A 20532-nucleotide genomic window follows, 5' to 3' on the forward strand; every position below is an offset into this window, starting at 1 on the left:
AATCATCATCATAATCCTGATCTTTTTCTGTTTAAAATGTCGACATATCCGTGTTATTTTTTTTTATTGAATGTTATTTTTTTTTAAATCCAATATCTGTTTTTTTTGTGTAGTGTTATGCATTTTTGTGGAATATGTTTGGTATATTTTGTCAATTAGTTCTGTTTAAGTTTTTTTTGCTGTTGTCTTTTGGGGGGGAGCGCGGTGAGTTTCTGATTGTCGATTGATTTTGTATTTTTCATCCAAGCCTTTTGTTGACGATGGTGTCCAATTTGCATATTTTTTTGGTGTGCATGCGGAGTGCCGTGTGCTGTTCGGAGAACACAAGCTGCCTCCCTGCCCACCACAAGGCCAAAAATAGCATCTGGCACGCTCCACTCCAAATATGCGCGTGAGTGTGCGTGCAGTATCCCGGGTCACGACATGAGGTGCACCTTCGCTGACAGCCGGATGCAAAATTCCATCGCGTTTCAAATATTTGGCTGATAACTTGCATGATGCGTGAGAGGTTCCAAACATTTGAACGACAGCCTGACTGGTTGTCATGGTAACGAAATTCATCATCAGCATGTTTTGCGGGTGGGTGGCGTCAGTGGGGGGCGTCCTGCTTCACGCAAACAAGACACTGCTCATTTGTGGGGTTTCGTGACCATGACGACCAGTGGGGGACACTTTTCGCTGAGTATTTGTGGATTTTTAGCTCTTTTTTTTGTGTATTTTGAGTATTTTCATCCAGCATGCCAGCCAATCCTAGGACACATATAGACAAACAACCATTGACGCTCACAATCACATCTCGGGACAATTTTGACTCTTCCATTAACCTGCCGTGCATGTTTTCGGTACGTGGGAGGAAATCGGAGTACCTGGAGAAAACGCACTGGGATAACGGGCACACACAGGAAGGCCAGAGCCGGAATCGAACCCTGCACCTCTGCAGTGTGAGGCGGAGGTGTTAAACAGTCAAACACCGTGACACCCTATTGACTATATTCATTCATTCATTCATCTTCCGAGCCGCTTGATCCTCACTAGGGTCGCGGGGGGTGCTGGAGCCTATTCCAGCTGTCTCCGGGCAGTAGGCGGGGGACACCCTGAATTGGTTGCCAGCCAATCACAGGGCACACAGAGACGAACAACCATCCGCGCTCACACTCACACCTAGGGACAATTTAGAGTGTCCAATCAGCCTGCCACGCATGTTTTTTTGGAATGTGGGAGGAAACCGGAGCACCCGGAGAAAACCCACGCAGGCCCGGGGAGAACATGCAAGCTCCACACAGGGAGGCCGGAGCTGGAATCGAACCCGGTACCTCTGCACTGTGAAGCCGACGTGCTAACCACTGGACTACCGGGCCGCCCCCTATTGACTATATGTTGTTCTTAATTGTATTAGTGTATGTTCCTGTTTTGTTGTTTTCACTCATGTTTATGTATTTGTTGCATTTTGACATGGACTATGTGTGTGTGTGTGTGTGTGTGTGTGTGTGTGCGTGTGTGTGCGTGTGTGTGTGTGTGTGTGTGTGTGTGTGTTAGTCATGTTTGTCAGCGAGGGCGTGCAGTCGCGGCGCACGGCTCCCCACCTTGTGCAGCTTCCACATGGCTCCCAGCGCCTTGACCTCGTGTGTGCCGTGCTTGCCCTCCTCCAGGCACTGGTAGCACACGGGCGTCTTGCACTGCACGCAGTACATGCTTAGGTTCTCCAGCTCGTGCTCCGTGCACGTCGAGGTCTTGCGGGGCGCCGCGCGTCGCCCGGGCCCGACCCGGCCCTGGGCGGGCGGCAGCAGCCGGTGCTTGGCAAGCGGGCCGCGGGGCGGGTGGCAGCGCATCCGGCAGGGCTCGCAGTACAGCACGTCGCACTGCTCGCACATGACGGCGGCCTCGCGGGGGCTCCTCTCGCACAGCTGACACTTGAGCGCGGCCGCCCGGCCCTGGCGGTAGCGCTCCACGACCCCCTCCAGCACCCGGTTGCGGGGGAAGCCGCGCAGACCCCGCTCGTCCAGCAGAAGGCTGCGGTGGCACTGCGGACACGTGATGCACGCGTTGCGGGGGATGGGCGCCAGCAGGCAGCCGGCTTGTTGCTTCGCGGGGGGCTGCTGGTGCGGCGGGTGCGGCGAAGGCGCCGGACCCGGGGGGAACACCCGCACCCCGTTGGGGGACTTTTGGCACGGAGTGGTGGGCAGGCTGACGAAGCCCCCGTACGAGCCGTAGCCGCTGTCCGCCTCGCTGTACAAGCTCATCTTGTCCAGGTCCAGGTAGTCGTAGTCGGAGCCGGAGGCTCGGCTACTCTGCGGGGACTCGGCTTCGGGCGTCTGGACCAGGATGTTCCGGGCGCACGCCAGGCAAATGTTGTGCGAGCAGGGCAGGATGATGGGCTCGCGGAAGAAGGAGCCGCACACGGGGCACTTGAGCTCTTCCTCCATCTCGTCCATGGCTACGCCAGCGGGGAACGCGACCGACACGTCAGAGACAACCGGCGACCGCTCGTCAGTCCGCGAGTCGAGTGAGAATGTCCGCCAGGCGGCGGCGGGCAAGGATCCGAGTGGGGGCGGGAACCCAAGGCTGTGCGCCAATAGGCGAGCGGCACCAGGTGGGCTCGGCTTCCTATTGGACCGCTGATGGATTCGGCACAAATCATTGGAGGGCAGCAAAGTCACTCTGCAACTCGTTCGAAGTGCACTACTGTCCTGTATATGAAATGGCCCCTTTATGGATAAAAAAGTATATGAAAATATTTTAAACTTGAACACAAAATGTCACAAATATACTCTCGTACATCAAGATGCTAAATCGTTAATTGTTAATTACACTTGAAATGATGATCATTTTATTGATCTGATTTTACATCCAAATAAAAATACATCTTCATAAACAAGTATTCATTTCAATTTTAAAATAATATTGTTTCCTCCATTATTTCTTTATATGTTCATTTAAAGTGTTCTTTTCGGTCCACATATGTATTAAATGTTGTCTTTATGTTTTATTAATATAAATAACAATCATAATAATAATAATAATTAAATTATGTGAAGTAAAATTGTAAATAGTACTGCGATTTATCCATTGTGTTCATATTGTATTTAATTGAAAGATGTTTGTTGTTTTTTTTTTCCTCTCTCTCCTTTTCTTCTTTCTACATACATTCTTGCTGTTGGAGGCTGTAAATTTCCCCAGTGTGGGACGAATAAAGGATATCTTATCTTATCTTATCTTATTTACATTAGAGGAAACATTTCAACAAAGCACAATTTGCTTTAAATTAATACATTTAAACCTATATGAATACAATAACAAGTATTTACATGCATAACTCTATTGGTTTTTATTTACTCATTGTTTGAAAGTGCTGTTTTGCATCCAGAAATGCATGTTTAAATATCTTTAAATACCAGTAATTTGCTTATAATAAAAAAAAAACACATTTCTATATATATATATATATATATATATTTTTTTTTTTTTTTTCTTTTATCACTAAGATGAAAATTTCTATTGGCAAACAGGAAAAGATTTGCCATTTTAAGTGCTTGATCAATTTAATGGTAGATTATTTTTTTTGTTAATTATGCGGTAATCCGTAAACAAATGCAAGTATCATGAACATTGCTTTCAAAGAAACTTTGAGAGTCAAACTTCTGCGCATCTTTCCGCAAACAACAAATGGCACTTTGATCCGTGAAACAATATTTCCCCGGAGCTCCATGTTGATTCTCACCAAATGTTGCTCAAGAAGGACCGTCACTGATTTTTGGAACATTGCTCTCGCTGACGCCTGCTGCATGATGACATTGTTCTGTGAGTAATCTGAGTTAAAACAGTGCCGTGTGTTGCTTTCCGAAAGACTTCAACCCCGTTTTCGTTCCTTTTTTTTTTCACCCCCTCAAAGCCATACTCAACATAGTTCATCGGTGACAGAATAAGAGCACTTGTACCCTAATTGGTGGTGGGGGGATAGCAGCTACATAGCATCCGAGCTATAAATAAACCCTCGGATGACAAACCCGTTGTAGGGCAGGCAAGTGAGGAGACCCAAAAACTGGGGTCAGCATTTGTTGTGAGAAAACGAGAAAGTGAGCGGTCGACGCAGGCCAAGTAAATGTGGTCCGCCATGGGAAGTGAAAAACTGAGCGAGGAAAGGAGAAAGCGAGACCTCATCTCGGAAAGGGATGAAAAGTGCGTGGGCCGAGCCAGTGAGGAAACAACGATGCAAACGCTCAACAAGGAAAGTGATGAATCGTGGCATCGGCCCGGAAGTGAGTCGGTGGGGAAGCAGGTGGCAGGCCGGGAAACTGCGTCAAACAAGGAAAAAGAGTTTTACGAGGAATTGAGTGAGTCTCGGCGAGGGAAGTGATGAAACCCCAGTCGGCATTGGAAAGGGAGGAAATGCGGAAGCGAGTGTGGTAGGCCTGGGAAATGATGAAAGGAAGAAGCAAGTCATCAACCGGGCCAGTGAGGAAATGCGAGGAAACAAAAAAAACAGACACTCAACCACGATCTTGAAATCGGAGTTGATTCTCAACTTTTTTTGTGTGTGTGTGTCCGCCTTCAAGCCTCCTTGTGTGAAATGAGGACATTTTTTCCCCCTTTTTCTGATAATTTGGCTTCTCATTTCCTGTTGATCCGACTGACCGGGGTGGCTGTTGCCATGGTGACCGCTCTGCCGGCACAGACGAGTACACACGCAAATGCTGCACTCTTCCCACTCTCTTCAAATCTCCACGTTCCGCGTTTATGCATGCGACAGCCAAAGGATGCCGGTCATTTAGAGGCTTCACCAACGCTATGTGGGCGTCAAGAGGCGCGAAGAAGTGCACTGCGCCAAAGCATCCCGCATCTCTTGAGATTTTCCGCTTGCTTCACGCGGTGTATTGAATGTAACGCATTTTCTCAAAAAAGACAACCGGACGTCGTCAATTAAGTGCTCTATAAATACAGTTGAGTTGAGTAAGATGAATAAACGTCTCTTTAAATTAGATCTCTGTTTTCCGGATGTGGGGTTTAAGTCACATATGTTCAAGTCGAAGGTCGTCCACTAAATTTCAGACAAGTCGTTGTTTGGAATCAGCAAATCAATAAGTCAATTCATACTATCTCGTTCAGTCACGACGTATTAATAGTGCAAATTGGTCACTCAATATGGATACACGTGTTCCTTAAGTAAAAATAAATAAATGACATAAGTCCTCCTTGCCAGTAGTTGGCGCTACACTGTGGCAATCTGACACATCTGTGAACCATTGTGTGTGTCAGAAAGAAAGAAACTTTCATTCATTGTTTCATTTTACAAACCGCTTATCCTCACAAGGGTCAGGGGGGGGGGCGGAGCCTACCCCAGCCGTCTTCAGGCAGTAGGCGTGGGACACCCTGAACCGTTTGCCAGCCAACTGCAGGGCACACAGAGACAAACAACCATCCACACTCACACTTTTTTTTTAGCCACATGGGACTCCATTTTTAGGCCTGTACTACTCATATCAAGCCAAAAACAGAAAACCGCCTTGCGTAAGGCGATTTGTAACAATGGCTGATGTCGAAGAGGTTGTTCCAAATCAGTCGTGACGCACACTGAAAAGCTGCCATTTGAGAGGCCGTCGGAAGCCGTGGGAGGCATTCAATACGGTGGGAGGAGCCGGGTGGCAAGGAGCAATCTCGGACCCGCACCCGCGCAGACGCCAGACTCGGCACACGATTATGGGGAAACAACGTTCACTGTTTTATTCATGGCTGCCCAGCCTTCAAGGGAAATTAAACAAGTTAAAGTGATTTGCTCATCTGCCTACTTGTGAAGTATGTGCCGCTCCAATAAAAGATGATTCGATACGTATCTGGATACATCGGGTTCGATACGATTAGAGGAACGTGCGTTTGAAAGCGAAATCTTTTGATGCATTCACATCCCGTTCAGTAAATCCAAAACGATTTTCCGATTCAAATCGTTTTCCATCACTCCTTACGTTTGTTTAGTTTTTTTCTTCACAAAAGTGTAAGCTTTTGTTAAATTGTTAATTATTATCATTTTATATTCATGCATTATATTCTTTTATGTTAGTTACCTTAATTATACTCTGTTTAATACGTCCTGAAATATTCTTATGTTGCTTACATGTGATTGGAGAAGAAAAACAGGAAGTCGGGTCGTTACCGGAAGCGGGAGTGTTGGTAGGAGAGTTAGCGGGGGAGCGGTTGAGGAGAGAAAAATAAAAAAGAGCTGTGTTCAAACGAAGTCGTCATCTCCTTTTTGACCATTCTAAACGTAGAACAATCCATCTAAAACCTGCGAACCCCTCAACTTACAAAAGCATGCCACAAACATGTCATTAAGACGCCCGCGCACTGTCTTCAATTTTGGCGTCGGAAAGGGGGGTTCATAATATTTCGATGTGAAATGACATTGGACTACAATTAATGTGCCTCAGCAAGCGACAGTTGGTATTGATTCCACAAGAAAAAAAACATGAGTAGGTGATTAAATTTCTGGACCGCGCTCGTATTTAATTGAAGGATGTTTGTTGTTTTTTTTCTCTTTCTTCTTTCTACATACATTCTTGCTGCTGGAGGCTGTAATTTTCCCCAGTGTGGGACGAATAAAGGATTTTATTATTATTATTAGGATTTTGCCGGTGAGGTCTCCACTAAAGCTTGACTATGTGCTTTGTGGTGTCCGTAGCTTGGTTTTGCTTGTCTCCGCCTCTTCCATGACTCCCCAGGGTGCTGTGATTGCTGCTTCGGCTTGGGGGTGGGTAGTCAATAAGCAGAGCTATCAGTGGGTAGCTAGTAAAACCTCGGTCCTCCCGTGTATGCCTGCAGGGGTGTTGGGAGGAGGATCACTTGTCAGTTCAGGGAAGATAATAAGACCCCCCCCCCCCCCACCAATGACGTGATGAATGTGGAGCAACTTTATTATAAAAAAAGACATTTCAATTGCTCCCCAACACCGACACGGTTGCAAAAATGGCTTCAACAAGGCCAGAGTGTGTTCATCTCTTTGCAACCCACACACAACCTCCCCAGGAGGACCCCCCCCCCCCCACCTGCCTAATGGATTCAGCTCTTATTACTTGCAGGCTGCATGGAGGCGCCGCTTTTGTTTGGTCCCGTGAAAGCAGTACAGGTGTAGGAAAATGGAGCACAATGAAAGATTCTCTTACAGCCGGTACTGTGACCCTCCTCGGGGAAAGGAAGAATAATTTTACCATGTCCCCCCACCCCCCCTCCCCTTTTTGAAGTTCACTCAATGTGGTTGGAAAATGGCACACGCGCGCACTCTGGTCGCCTTATTGTGAAGAGGTGGGAGGAATCTTGTGGTGCACTTTACTTACTGGATAACATTTAATTTTTCAACCAGGTATTGTATTGTTTTAACGCGTCTCTAGCTTGTTAAATAGGGAAATAGTGTAAATAAAATTCATATGGGGTTGGATTTACTTCAGGGGTGCTTCAGCAGGGCTGAAAATGAGCTGTTGTCCCGTTTTGTGCAAAATCATTTTCGCTAATTAAAAAAAAATCCCTGCGGAGGTTGTAGTGCACGAGAAATTGAGAGCGATTCTGCACGTGTAAGGCCTGCTCACGTTCCTCTCTTGCGATCTCGGCTGCTGCCCACACAAGTGGGCTTTTCTCTCGGCCTGCGGATCGTTCCTGCCGTTTTGTGTCAAAAAACGGTGTCAGATCCATATCTCCGCATCACAACAGAATTCTCGTGTGAAATTGATGAACCCAGCATCCAAAGGGGAGGAATGCACTTCATCACTCTTTATTGTCATTAATGAATACACAAGAGTAAGAGATAACACTTTTCTTAATGGTTTTTTTTCTACAATGGATAAACTGTCAAGAAACAAAATCTGAGCAAGAAAAAGTTCAAAAGATCACCGTGAACCTTCAACTTCTGGAGCTTCATAGTTCCGAGTTGTTCATTTGAATTTCTCTTTGCCATTTTACATCATTAAAGTGGATAGGATGAGATATAAGCATGAACAAAAAGCAGCACTTCAAACTTTGCCATGTTGAACGAAAAGCAGCTTCAAGTCGCCAAACACTCTCACATGGGTGATCCGGTCCAGGTCGACACGGTATTTGTACTCCAGGAGCCGGGCGCAGTTGACGGACACGGTGAACGCGTCGACGCCGCAGTGGATTTTCATCTGAATGACAACAAGGGAAACGTATGTTTGACAGTTTTTTCGAGAGACCAATGAAGCCACATGTTGAGAACTTGGGAGGAACGGAAGGACCACATACCAACATTGTAACCGATAACATACATGCTAACCCCCTATGTCAGGCATGTCCAAGGTCCGGCCCGGGGGCCAAATCCGGCCCGCGGTCGAATTTCATCCGGCCCTCGGCCCCTGTCATAAAGTCAGTGCCGTCTGGCCCGCAGGTTGGGCGCAATGGAACACGTGTTGCATTGACTGAGGTCTCGTAGACTGGTGAGTAATGTTTCATAGAGTACTGCTTCCCTCTAGTGGCTAAATGAGTAATAGCATTCACTAAATGAGTAATAGCATTTAGACACTAGAGGGCATCACTCCGTGTTTATATTGACTGATATGTCATATTTCAAATGATCCTTGCAGTTGTGGATATGTGTATTGCTTGTTCATTTCCCCGTTGTTCGAGTCAAAGGTTTTGTGACTATTGAAAAGTCACGGTGATACATTTTATGTTTCAAATCAATCAATTTGCACTCAGGAGACTTCTGTTTAAGAAAAAGTCAAGTGAATAAGCCGTTGCATGTGATATACCTGTTTCAAATGAACCAAAAGAAATTCTTAATTGAAATTAAAATAAAAATGGAAATGTGAAACAGACTGGCTTACTGAAATTTGTTGAACAATATTGTTGTTCAATGTAAAGAATGTCAGCCAAGGTCGGCCCCCCGACATTTTACCACATAAAATCTGGCCCCCTTGGCAAAAAGTTTGGACACCCCTGCCCTATGTGCTGCCCACCGATAGATTTTTGTAATGGGTGTGTGCAGACCTCAAAGTAGAAGCCAGGTGCAAAGGGGAACTTGTCCAGCTTGCGCTCCTCCACACCCCAGAAACCAGACAGAAAGGAGTTGCGTCCAAACACCTTGGCATTCATGCGAGGGTTCAGGCTCAGTGCCACGTCGCTACTGCTGCTATTGCCCATCAAAAGGTCGACATTAAAACTGAAAAGACAAAAGCACCAACATGCGTCACGGTGGCAGGTTTATGTGTGAGGGACGTGGGTGGGTTAGTATTGCACCTTTTTGCATTTGGCTTGACTCGCCCCCTGATGGCGATGCCACCGCCCACTTGGAGACCTCCAACCAGCTCCCCCATTTGAGCATCCTGTAACAAATCATTTGGGTTGGAAAATTGGACGTGAATGGCGTTTTTAAAATGTGATTATTGTATTGTAGTATTTGTGTATTGGTTGTGGGCCTTTAAGGGGTGTGGCTTCGCAAATGACGTCAGAAGCTGCATTTGTCTGTGTGTTGTGGCTCACTCCATCATCTTTCATCAGGACTCTGCGCCAGCATTTGATTTTATACTTGGTCTTCCTGACGTTTTTCTTTATAGAGAGAACACAACAGTTAGCATCGTCATGGCCTTGCACTCCTTTCAGTCGTGTTCTTGAGATGACCACTCACTGCTATTTTTCCATGAAGGGTCAGCTCCAGTTGTTCAGCGAGGGTCAAATTCTGAAATTAACAGCATTTGACTTAATTAGCTTAGCATTAGTTAGCACTAAGTGTATGTAGATTTTGAGTTATTACGGTCATGGTCAACCGAAAAAGTTGGAATGTTGGCAACTGCTGGTAAAATTTAGGCTTGCCTTGGTGTTGCCGCCATTTGACTCATAGTCCTCATTGATGAACATTGTTTCAGACTCGGTCTGTTTTTTATTTCTGTTATAGACTAAGCTGAACAGGCTGAATGTTGACACCAGGATCAAGATCGCCACCAGGAAAGCCAACTGCCAGGTCTTCGCTTTTGCCTGAGAAGCCAAAAGGTTGGATCATTATTATGAGCAAAACAATTGTTCACGTCATGCTTTTTGTTCCAAGTAAATTGCATTCAAATCAAATATAAACACGGTCATGCACGGCCAATGAGTGTTATGTGGTTCTTGGACACCCTCTACTGGCACACGAAGGAATCGCTGATTAAATGTTCAAACTGTAATCTTGATCTCGGAAGACACTCTGCTTTTAAATGAAATTGTGATTCGTCACGATCAAGTAGGTAATTTACTAGCGAATATTGGCGACTGAATAATAACGATCAATAATTTTTTTCCCAAGAAGGCGTAACTTGACCAATGGTTGACCAAAGTTCTTCCGTTTTAAAATATTAAGTTATTCACATCAATTTCGTGTGCCGAATATATTTAGTTGCAACTAGTCAGCGAGTCTTGTTCAATCAAGAGTTCAGTTAATTCCAGATGATTTTTAAGTAGATTTTGAAAGCAGTACAGATATATATATATATGGATATAGATATAGATGGATGTTAAGAGGTCTTATAAGAAAAAAGACCGGAACTCACGCAACATTTCTCTTTCTGTATCGTACTACGCCCAGGAAACAGGTGCCAAGTCATATTGGAGTCTTGCGAGCCCATCCTCTCCAGTCGACGTTATTCTTCTGAAGCTCGACTTTTGCACGTACGGTCTCCCCCCTCGACCAAGGGCGAGTTTCTGTCGTGTAACGTTTGTTTTGTGACACACGTCACCTTCCTCTTCGTGCTTTGTGAAGCACTTAACGATGCGTTTATCACGAAAAGTACCAATGCATGACGTTTTGATGTATGAAACGAGTGTAACATAATTGGACTGATTGAAAGCATGCGAGGTGCCGACGCAGTGGCTTTCGCTGAAGCTACGTGGTGGTGTCATGGACGTCACAAAACGCGACGAGGTTTTGATACTCTTAAATTGTAATAAACGCTTATATGTGCAAGGTTGAAACGTGTTTCACCGACGAATGTTTGGGTAGTCAGGACAACAACTAAAGAGCAATTAAGAGGAGATATTACATTCATTTCCTGAAGGCGGCCTGATTGTCCAGTGGTTAGCGTGTCGACCTCGAGGTGCAGAGGTCGTGTGTTCAATTCCAGCTTGGGTGGTCTGTATATGGAGTTTGCATTTTCTCCCTCGGCCTGCTTGGGTTTTCTCCGAGTACAGTACTCTGGTTTCCTCACACTTTCCAAAAACATGCATGGCAGGCTGATTGAAAACTCTGAATCAGGTCCCCAAACTACGGCCAGCGGGCTTGACCCGGCCCGTCTCTGCATTTGGTCCGCTCCCCCTGAAAATACCAGAGAGTATTTTGATTTATTTTTTATCCATGTGGATTTGTATTTGATAATAAAGTTGAGCTTTTGTAATAAAATGTTTCTTAATTCTGAACTACAGTATTTTCATTATTAACTATTAATTAGTAACTATTTCATAAACACATATACTATAATGTGACATTTGTTGCATCTTCCTGCGGTCTGTGCCGTTATCTGGCAACCCCAGAAAAAAAATCCTAAATCCACCCCTCTCGAAGAGAACGGGGTCATGCCGAAAAGATTAGGTAAAAGAAAAATAGATGCAGAATGCAGGGTATTTAACCCAAATTGGACAAACGATGATTTTTTTGTTCAATGCAAAGAAAAGGCTGTCTGTCTCATCTGTCATGAGGTGGTGGCCATTTTCAAAGAATGCAGACACTATGAATCCAAAGATGGCTAGCAACACAACTGACGATGCTCCGAGTATGGTGGGCGCGTCTCGGGGGTCTAATAGGACGCATGAACTGGGAGATGGAAGAATGGGGTTTCAAATTCACTGCCTAATACACCAGGAAGAAAACCGGAGTATCCAAAGAAAACCCACGCAGAACATGCAAACTCCACAAAGGAAGGCCAGAGCCGCAATCTAACCCTTGACCTCTGCATTGATGTGATCACCAATCGTCCAGAGTTCCTCTGGGGTCCAACCAAGGAAACCGAAAACCCATCTTACCCACTTCAGCCGTGGATAAAAATACAACGTTTTGCAAAATTATTACATTTGGCAAAATGCCAAAATCTGGGGATCGGGATTTACATTTGACTGAATGCACATTAAGATGCAGTTTAATATCAAATGAAAATTGCAGCTTTATTAAAGTACAGTACTACGGTGCACTGTATCGTAATGATGCGTTCATGTACTTCGGGAAAAAAGACTGATATGAGGTTTGTGTACTCCAAATTAAAATAATTCTATGATAACGCTGACTAATTGACATCTAAACTAAAATAAAACAATTATTCGTGTTATTATGTGCACGGTTGAGCTACGGGTCTATGACTAACGTCTTTTATCGTTCGGGGTGTCCGCTGTTATCTCGACTTGGAGCTGTTTGAATTGAAAACTAACCTCTCCGAAATGACGAACGCGGCACGAGCGCCAATAATAGCGAATTAAAGCCTGTCAACGTTCATAACGTTCATTTCAAGGTTTTCATCGTGTCATTTTCGAGTTAAATGAACCAAAGTCTGGCCCAACGTGAAAAAAAATGAAGTGGGCGGTTTGCACTCAAACGCATTATTACAGGAGTCGGTTTCTGGTTAGCTTAGCGGTCGAGAGCGCCACCATGTTTCTTTCGTGTCGGGGTCCAAAACACCTCTCGCCGATATGCTACCTCCTGCTAACCGTGTGCCTCGCGTCCTTGCCGGTTACCGAGCCCAAGCGGGACAGCCTCCGGGAAGTCACCGACGGCAACTGGGAGGACATTCTGACCGGAGAGTGGATGATTGAATTGTCAGTAGCTTAGCCAAGTCAGTCAGCTAGCTATTTGGAGGGTGGGACACGGAGGGCATTTTGCCGTCTAACTTTTTGCACTTCAACATTTTTTGCAACTATTTATTTAAAATACTGTTAGCAATCTGAAAGCAACGCTATAGTACAATGTTTGAAAGTTGTCTTACTCGCCTACGTTAGCTTCGCCAACTAGCCGGCTAATCATACGCTCAAGCTAGCGTATGATCCTTGTTCTAACATTCAAGTTTCGAATTCCGGCCTTGCAGGCTATACGTGTATTTTTGTACATCTCTTTGACTGATAAACACTAGACGAAGCAGTTGCTGTTAAATGTGAGGTCATTAACTAACATTAACATTAACGAAAGAGTCAATGTTTTTCTCTAACCAGAAAAAAAGTTTTCCTCCTTTTCTGACCCCCCAAAATGGAGAGAAAAATAGGATTGTGTGGATAAAGAGCTGTTCAGTTAATTCATAGGTGTCAAACTCAGATCAATGATCAGATCATCAGCAAGCTCTGCAGAAGCCTGACATTGAACCTGTTCATTTGAATCAGGTGTGTTGCAACAGGGAGACTTGGAAAAAAATGCAGGGCAACGGCCCTCCAGGACCTGAGTTTGACACCTATGAGTTAATGGATGGATGGATAAATTAAAAACAAAAACTAAACAAAAGCCAAAACGAAATGTTAATTTCGTCTTGCTTAGTTAACGTGTAAGTTGTCTTGTTAAGCTATGTTAGTTGTGCTATAGGCTAAAAATATATACAAGGTAGCAGTCTATTTATTACTTGTAGTCTTATGGTTAGTACGTCTGCCTGAGGTTCGGGTCTCAACAAGTTAAAAGTATTTTTCCCACCCGGCAGTTATGCGCCCTGGTGTCCGGCCTGCCAGAAGCTCCAACCCGTGTGGAAGGAGTTTGCTGATTGGGGGGAGGACATGGGGGTCAACATAGCCAAGGTGGACGTCACGGAGCAACCAGGTAGAGCCCCACAAAAAGCACTTTATGGTTTTATTACAGAGTCTAAACTTGCTGTCCTTCTCACTTGGAAGGTCTTAGTGGCAGATTCATCATTACGTCGCTTCCGACCATTTACCAGTAAGTTCTCCTGCGATCACAGTATACTGTAGTAGAAAGCAATTTTCAAAATAAGCCGGTAATTTAGGAATTGAGGGGTGGAGTGTTTATTTTGGTCAGCTGGTAGTTTTATTTTATTTTTTTATATGTGTGTATATTTATATCAATATAGTGTCTCGATAAGTTGAGTGCCTAAAGTCCACATTTACATATCATTTACATAGCCACACACTTGTTTTTACATTATTCTTGTAATATGATTTATGAATTACTGACTGTTTACCCCACACTTGTTTGGTTGGTGACAGTGTTAATAAGTTTCGTCACTGATTGAAGTCGAGATAAATTAATTTTCCTTTATATTAACAAATGCCTAACCATTTTGTCGTTTTCCATTAAAAAAAATTTTTTTCGCAACTTATCCACTTTGAGTGTTTTTTTTTTAATTTACGACCATTCTGAACTATGAATAATAATAAAGCGTTAAACAAATATTATTATATTGTATATTATTAGCATTTATTTATCTTTTGGTGTTACTTTTGTTGCGCCTTCCAGTTGCAAAGATGGCGTCTTCCGCAAGTACCGGGGCGCACGCACCAAGGACGACTTCCTCAGCTTCGTGGACGAAAAGAAGTGGAGTGTGGTGGAGCCGGTCTGCTCATGGTTCGCACCCTCGTCTTTTCTGTGAGTCCGCATCGTTTTTTTTCTGTCTTGTCGAACCACGTCTGGGTGTTCTGACTGACGAGGTTCCAATATAGTTTGTTTGTCTTAAAAATATGATCAAATCTCTGTCAACAAAACAATAGTTTTTGTGTGTGTGTTTGTGTTCATGTCCCAATTAATGTCTTTTGTTTGGTCATCTTTTGTAGAATGAATTCCATGTCTGCTCTCTTCAAGCTCTCCATGTTCATCCGGGTAAGTTTTCTCCACGTTTTAAGATCTAGAACAGGCGCTTTGAGAGGACAATAAGACTCGAGGAGAAAAGTTGCTTAGATTATGTGGGACATCGTAATCGACAGGGGAAGCGGTAAAAAGAGCAACATTTCAGGTAGTCTCGACCTTGGAACTGATAAGATAAGATAAGATATCTTTTATTCGTCCCACACTGGGGAAATTTACAGCCTCCAGCAGCAAGAATGTATGTAGAAAGAAGAAAGAGAAAAAAAACAACAAACATCTTTCAAATTATAAATATAAATAAAATAAAATTATAGAATTAAAAAAAATTACAGAGCAAAGTGGCATATTTTGTGCGTTTGGGTTTTTGACACTTTTTTTGGGGGGTGAAATTTTCTTTGGGGGCTGAATTTTCAATGAGTTGTGGTCAAGTTGTCACCTGGAGGAGCTGAGTTTTAAGCGTTTGTGTTTTAGGGTGATTCATTCAACGTCATCGCCTTGCTCAGTGTCGAAAACTCAAATCCTTTGCAATTAATGAAAAGTGGTTCAAATATGGAAGCGGTCAGACAAAAAAAAAATAAAATAAAGGAGCCCTGAAAATGGGCAAAATAGTCCAAACTGGTCATTTCAGGCAAAAATGGTGGAATTCGTGAATTTTTGACATGGCTTTTTTTGATTTTTTTTTGTTTGGTTTTTTTTGTTTTTTGTGGGGGTGTCTTCTCATGAAAGACGTCCCAACTGTATCGCTTATTGCCACAGTTTTTTTTAGGTTTGTTTGTCTTAGACAAAATTTCATATCGGTAAGTGAAACTGACTTTGGGGGGCTGAATTTTATTTTTTTAATCTATTGAACGTTGCTGAGCTAAAACAGCTGACACAAACCAAAATGGCCGACTTTTTGTATCTTGGGCGTGGCTTTTTGCGACTTTTTGTGGGTCTATTCTTGGGAGACAGGCCTACCAAATTCAACGGTTTTAAGTGAAACTGGCTTTTCTCCCAGCGTTGCCATAACTACATGACGGAGCAACTGGGCATTCCTGTGTGGGGCTCATACGTCATCTTCGGCCTGGCCACGCTCTTCTCCGGCCTCGCTCTGGGACTGGTGAGCAAAAACGGAACTTTTTGCTCTCTCGATTCATTTAAAAAGTAGCATACAACAATATTTGCTATTATTTGTCAGCTGCTGGTGTTCATCGCCGACTTTGTTTTCCCGTCGCGACGATTCTCCTCGGACTACTATCAGAGTAAGTTTTAATTTTATTTCAAACGCATTGCAGGACAGAATGATTAGAAGTTGTTTCAAAACGACACCGAATTTGACTCTTGCCGCCGGCGGAGGCAGCAAATTGTTTTGCTGAGATCCAAAAATCGAAAAGCATGGCGACTCTGTTGGCCGTCAAAGCCCAGCGTCAGTGCAACGCCTCACTCTTATCGCTGACGCACAGAGAAACAAACGGGGGACCAGGCCTGGCTCCTCCAACAACAACAACAGCAGCAGCAGCAGGAGGAGGAGGAGGAGCACGAGGCCGACGGCGAGGAGGACGACGACGACGAAGAGGAGGAAGAGGAGGAGGAAGACGACGAGGCGTGGAGGACGCGGCGGCCCCGCAGGGCCTCCCCCGAAGGCCGCCCCGAGTCCAAAGAACAGGCCGTGAGGAAGCGGGCGGTGCCCAGCCGCAAAGAGGAAGAAGATGAGGAAGAGGAGGAGGAAGAAGACACCTAGAGGGGCGGAGTGGAGCGTCACGTCATCTCTTGTCGAGTGGGGGGGGGAACCTCGCACTTGGAACGACGTTTACAAAGCGCCTCTCTTCCTCTCCTCCTCCTCCTCCTCTTCCTCGGGCGCCTTGGCGGCTCTACCTGAGAACAAAACTTGAGCGTTGGGAGGCTTTTGGAGCCGTTGGGAGTTTGCGGTGTAGTGTTTTCAGCTATGCATACTTTCTTTTTTTTTATCTTATTTTTGGTTAAATAAAGGTTTCATTTTATGTACGGTATATAGACGTTATGTCCCTGTAACAGTATTTGATGGCACATGAGTGCAGTGTTAGCCAAGGTTACAAACGCAACATTCTGCGATTTAATTAGATTTTTTTTTTAAGTGGCAAACTTTCCATGCAGAGTACCAGGATTGAAATTGGGAATTCGTGAGAAATTAGCAAAATGAATTTCTCTTAATAAGGACCTCAAAGGGAAGAGCTTTATCATGCTATTTCAATCTTTCCACAGTTAACTCTAATCATACATACAGTATGATCAGATATGACCTATGGTATAACGGTGATCAAATTTCTTCTGAAAAAAAAAAAAACGTTTTATCGGTGGCTGCTCAGAGAAAATAGCCACATGTTGAGTCCGTAGGGGCATTACACTGGTTTGGCGACTTTGTTTCATATAAGATCGCGAACAGTCGCTTTCTTGGACTGGACCGGGGTTGTTGCTTAACTCATTCACTCCCAAAGACGTTTTTATACGTCTTTTCAGACTTGGTCCAGAATTGGCTGGTAGTGAATTAGTTAAAGGGGAGGAATGAGCCAGAATGCTCAGGGATGGCTGAATGGAGGGAAACACCACTGTGGGGCTGTTTTTAATGAATGTTAAAATGGCTAAAATGGTTTAGCATGATATGGCCGCTTTAAGAGTCCCTGTAAAGTCAGAAAAAATGTCGTGTCACATCACAGATGTGTTGTGTAAACAGTATATCAGACTTCAAACCTGAGTACTGGTAGATGAAGTCAAAAGCACTCCGCCACTTTGAAGAAGACGTAACATAGGCTCCTTTGGTTATTGGCCGATATGCTTTTAGCTATGTTAGCATTAATAGCATTGTTAGCGGTAGCTTATTTTTAATAAACAAAAACTTTTTGCTGCTGTGATAGAGAACCGTGTCATTCCCTGTCACGCTTTCGTCTGCGTTAGCATTGAGCACAATTAGCAATAGCATTTTCACTCACACAAGTTTTGAGTTTTGTTAAATACTATACACCAAAAATTAAGACTACATGCCTCTAAAGCCCTGACAGAGCCGTCTCGGGTTATAGGCGTTATGTTTTTGGCTACTAAGGATTGTTTGTCACAACTGTAAAAATAAGTCGTGCAATTTAAATCAAAATTAAAATAAAGTAAAACTACTGTCCTGACAAGACACCCTGACAACGTTGCATTACTCAATTAACATTACTTGGAATAAAGTACACCAAAAATAAAGCAAAATTGAGCTGAGCCCTTCCTGTCTCGCAGCAAAAGCAAAATTCTACATCCTGTTCTGTGGTTACCATTTCACTTACACCACTTTAGAGGTTGCACTCTACTTCTGTTTTGTTTTTGTCTGGGTTTTTTGTGTGTGTAGAATCATGACTCAGGACAAATGGCCTTTGTCCTCTGTATTTGATTAAAGATTTTGTTTTATATCCCGTGGTCTCCATTTTAAACACTTGTGAGTTCAGACATGTTTATCCCAGAGCCAACACAACTGATGACATTTTTATGTTGACACTTCAATAAACACATTCTATAGGCTAGCATGAAAATTACAGTAAGACGTTTTTTTTCACCCTCAAGTTCTGTTATTTAAAAAAAAAAAAGAAACAAGTCACCACCAAATTCCAAGTACTGTAGTTACAGTATTGGGTAGTGAAAGTCAAATAATACGATCTCACTCCATTCACATTGGGGTGAAAATATTTTTAGCATTTTTACAAATTGAAACAAACCATTTATATAGATCAACGGTTCACAAAATGTATGGGTGGATGTATTTACACTGGAAACGATTTTGTGTGTTCACAACCGGCACACGTAATATATTTCCTACCACTAGATGTCACTCTGAGCACTTTAAAGGCAACAACATAACAGGTGTCAAACTCAGGTCCTAGAGGGCCGCTGCCGTGCATGTTTTCCAAGTCTCCCTGTTGCAACACACCTGATTCAAATGAACAGATCATCAGCAAGCTCTGCGGAAGCCTGACATTTAATCTGTTCATTTCAATCAGGTGTGTTGCAACAGGGAGTCTTGGAAAACATGATTTTGCCACTTATGAATAAGCGATTCATTGTTGTAAAAATGGACAGAAGTCGAAAATTTGGACCTGACCAACCGGACACTGCAATAGGTACACCTGCACAACTCGATGTATTTTGTTTTTTTTTTTACAGGGTACATATTTTGTGTTATCTTTTGTTTTAATTAGATGTCACACCCGAGAAAGTGTATCGGCCGCTTCCTGTCTCATTTACTTACATCAAACATGTATTTGGTAATCAACAATTTCATGATGAAATCAAGTTGAATTTGCGTGAAATCCGATCGAATTCACATTTCATGGTTTGATTCAAGCTGAAATAACAGAAGGCAATCACGTGTCTTTGCTAACCAACACAAGCGTGGACAAGCAACTCTTGCGCTTGCTTGCGTCACATTGCCGGTTGGTTCCCACATCCACTTTGCAGTTCTGATGCCGTGGGTTCAAATCCGGGCTCTGGAACTTCCTTTGCGGATTTTGTAAATTCGCCCTTGTACCTGTGTGAGTTTTCACCGAGTACTCTGGTTTCGTCGCACATTCCCAAAACATGTATTTGAAGACTAAATTCTCGACAAAGTGAATTTTTATCAGTTTTATTAGACCAAAAATTGTACAAATCAGCTGACCTACCCTCGCTAAATTAAATATTCAAACCAAGTCGATTAAGTCAGACCCAATTCTACTGATTGAGTGAAATTAACCATGGTAAAAGTTCGTTTACCCAACCCAATTCCAGTAAGATAGACCAATAGAAATGCTTAATAGTGAAAAAAACATTTTGTGATTTTTTTTTTTCCATGATTTTTTTGGTCAAATTTAACGGAAAGCAGTTTTTCAGTTTTGTAATGTGAGATTTATTTTATTCCATTATTTCCTTTCTATTAACGATTAATTCCACAAGTACACCCTGTGCTTTTACTTTGGTTTAGTGATGTCACCACCAAAGACCACAAGTGGTCGCTAAAGATTATCTGTGTGATGATAACTATAGAACAGGAAATGGAATTTATCAGGACGTAAAGAAGGTTAAGGCGGGGCAAACCCACAATCCAAAATGTGCGGTTTGACAGTTTTTTTTTTCTTTTAATGCAAGTTGGTGTTAATGGTTCCGAGAAACACAAAGTTAGCCAGCCGAGCGACTGTTTCCGCGGAGACGGCGAGGTTTGTTGTGGCGCTCGGCCCCCAATCTGAAACTCACATCTGGTTCTGGGTCAGTCAGAAACCCCCCCCCCCCCAACACACATTCATACACACCCTGAGTTGAAACATTTTCTATTTGGCTGGGAACGGGTGTGTATTTAGACATCGGAATTCATTTAAGATCAGGACACCAGGGAAAGGGAGGGGGTTTATTTTGTGTTCTCGACTAGCTAGCGTCGCAAGCGCAAGCTAGCGCAAACAAACACATAAAATAGTTCTACTCAACCAAGACTTTTAAGGATGATTTTTGGGGTGGGGGCCACTGCAGTACACGCCATTGCGTGTTATTGACAGGACTTTATGGTATGGTCATCTAGTGAGTGAATTAGTTATTCAACTATTGTGTTAAAAATGTGAGTGGGTGAGACATTTAAGATGACATAAAATGACAGAAATTAAGCATTTTTATTGTAAGGCTAGGTGAACGCTTTTAGCGTAACTCAAAGAACAATATTTCTCCAAGTCTAAACAAACCAAAAAAATTTGGCAGCACACGCTAGTTGCTTGTTAGCATGCTGGAATGGAACAAAATTCGTTTTCAAGGACACGAGAAAAAAAATGTAATGATAG

At 43.5% G+C, this 20532-nt stretch overlaps 3 protein-coding genes and 2 long non-coding RNA genes across 6 annotated transcripts in view; 2 read left to right on the top strand and 3 right to left on the bottom strand.

Annotated features, from left to right (window-relative positions):
* trim9 (tripartite motif containing 9) overlaps nucleotides 1-2523 on the bottom strand; it is a 12858-nt gene extending 10335 nt beyond the window's left edge. Inside the window, exon 1 of the mRNA XM_052086638.1 lies at nucleotides 1584-2523. Coding sequence (XP_051942598.1) covers nucleotides 1584-2432 — 849 coding nt within the window. The 5' untranslated portion in view covers nucleotides 2433-2523. The remainder of the gene's footprint in view (nucleotides 1-1583) is intronic.
* The window catches only part of LOC127615107 (uncharacterized), a 25284-nt gene extending 11883 nt beyond the window's left edge, over nucleotides 1-13401 (bottom strand). The window contains exon 1 of the long non-coding RNA XR_007966817.1: nucleotides 13307-13401. This is a non-coding gene — a long non-coding RNA (uncharacterized LOC127615107). The remainder of the gene's footprint in view (nucleotides 1-13306) is intronic.
* LOC127615103 (galectin-8-like) lies at nucleotides 7947-10681 on the bottom strand. The gene is made up of 6 exons (XM_052086658.1): nucleotides 10521-10681; nucleotides 9623-9969; nucleotides 9478-9543; nucleotides 9235-9320; nucleotides 8986-9157; nucleotides 7947-8144 (listed from the first exon to the last, which is right to left on the bottom strand). The coding sequence occupies exons 3-6, from the start codon at nucleotides 9490-9492 to the stop codon at nucleotides 7992-7994; spliced, it is 426 nt and encodes a 141-aa protein (XP_051942618.1). The 5' UTR covers nucleotides 9493-9543; nucleotides 9623-9969; nucleotides 10521-10681; the 3' UTR covers nucleotides 7947-7991.
* tmx1 (thioredoxin-related transmembrane protein 1) lies at nucleotides 12399-16729 on the top strand. Of its 2 annotated transcripts, none has more exons than XM_052086649.1 (8): nucleotides 12399-12785; nucleotides 13632-13747; nucleotides 13819-13864; nucleotides 14402-14530; nucleotides 14716-14761; nucleotides 15744-15845; nucleotides 15924-15987; nucleotides 16189-16729. In XM_052086649.1, exons 2-8 carry the CDS (start codon nucleotides 13705-13707, stop codon nucleotides 16464-16466), a joined length of 708 nt encoding a protein of 235 aa, XP_051942609.1. In that variant the 5' UTR covers nucleotides 12399-12785; nucleotides 13632-13704; the 3' UTR covers nucleotides 16467-16729. The 2 variants fall into 2 exon arrangements, with proteins under 2 accessions (XP_051942609.1, XP_051942608.1); XM_052086648.1 differs by having other exon boundaries at nucleotides 12400-12768.
* Nucleotides 16730-17034: 305 nt separating this feature from the next.
* LOC127615106 (uncharacterized) lies at nucleotides 17035-18145 on the top strand. Its single transcript, XR_007966816.1, has 2 exons — nucleotides 17035-17170; nucleotides 17246-18145. It is a non-coding gene; the product is annotated as an uncharacterized LOC127615106 (long non-coding RNA).
* Nucleotides 18146-20532: the final 2387 nt, after the last annotated feature.

The sequence above is a fragment of the Hippocampus zosterae genome, chromosome 14 (assembly GCF_025434085.1).
Source record: "Hippocampus zosterae strain Florida chromosome 14, ASM2543408v3, whole genome shotgun sequence".
In the NCBI taxonomy this organism is placed as follows: domain Eukaryota; kingdom Metazoa; phylum Chordata; class Actinopteri; order Syngnathiformes; family Syngnathidae; genus Hippocampus; species Hippocampus zosterae.

Excerpts from the sequence above, each read along its gene's own strand:
- LOC127615103 (XM_052086658.1), bottom strand. Across the intron at positions 9,158-9,234 it reads GTCAAGCCAAATGCAAAAAG|TTTTAATGTCGACCTTTTGA; the intron begins GTGCAATACTAA and ends TTGTCTTTTCAG. Across the intron at positions 8,145-8,985 it reads CACCTGGCTTCTACTTTGAG|ATGAAAATCCACTGCGGCGT; the intron begins GTCTGCACACAC and ends GTTGTCATTCAG.
- tmx1 (XM_052086648.1), top strand. The coding sequence starts at position 12,524 with ATGAAGTGGGCGGTTTGCACTCAAACGCATTATTACAGGAGTCGGTTT. Across the intron at positions 13,748-13,818 it reads GGACGTCACGGAGCAACCAG|GTCTTAGTGGCAGATTCATC; the intron begins GTAGAGCCCCAC and ends CTCACTTGGAAG. Across the intron at positions 15,846-15,923 it reads CCGGCCTCGCTCTGGGACTG|CTGCTGGTGTTCATCGCCGA; the intron begins GTGAGCAAAAAC and ends ATTATTTGTCAG.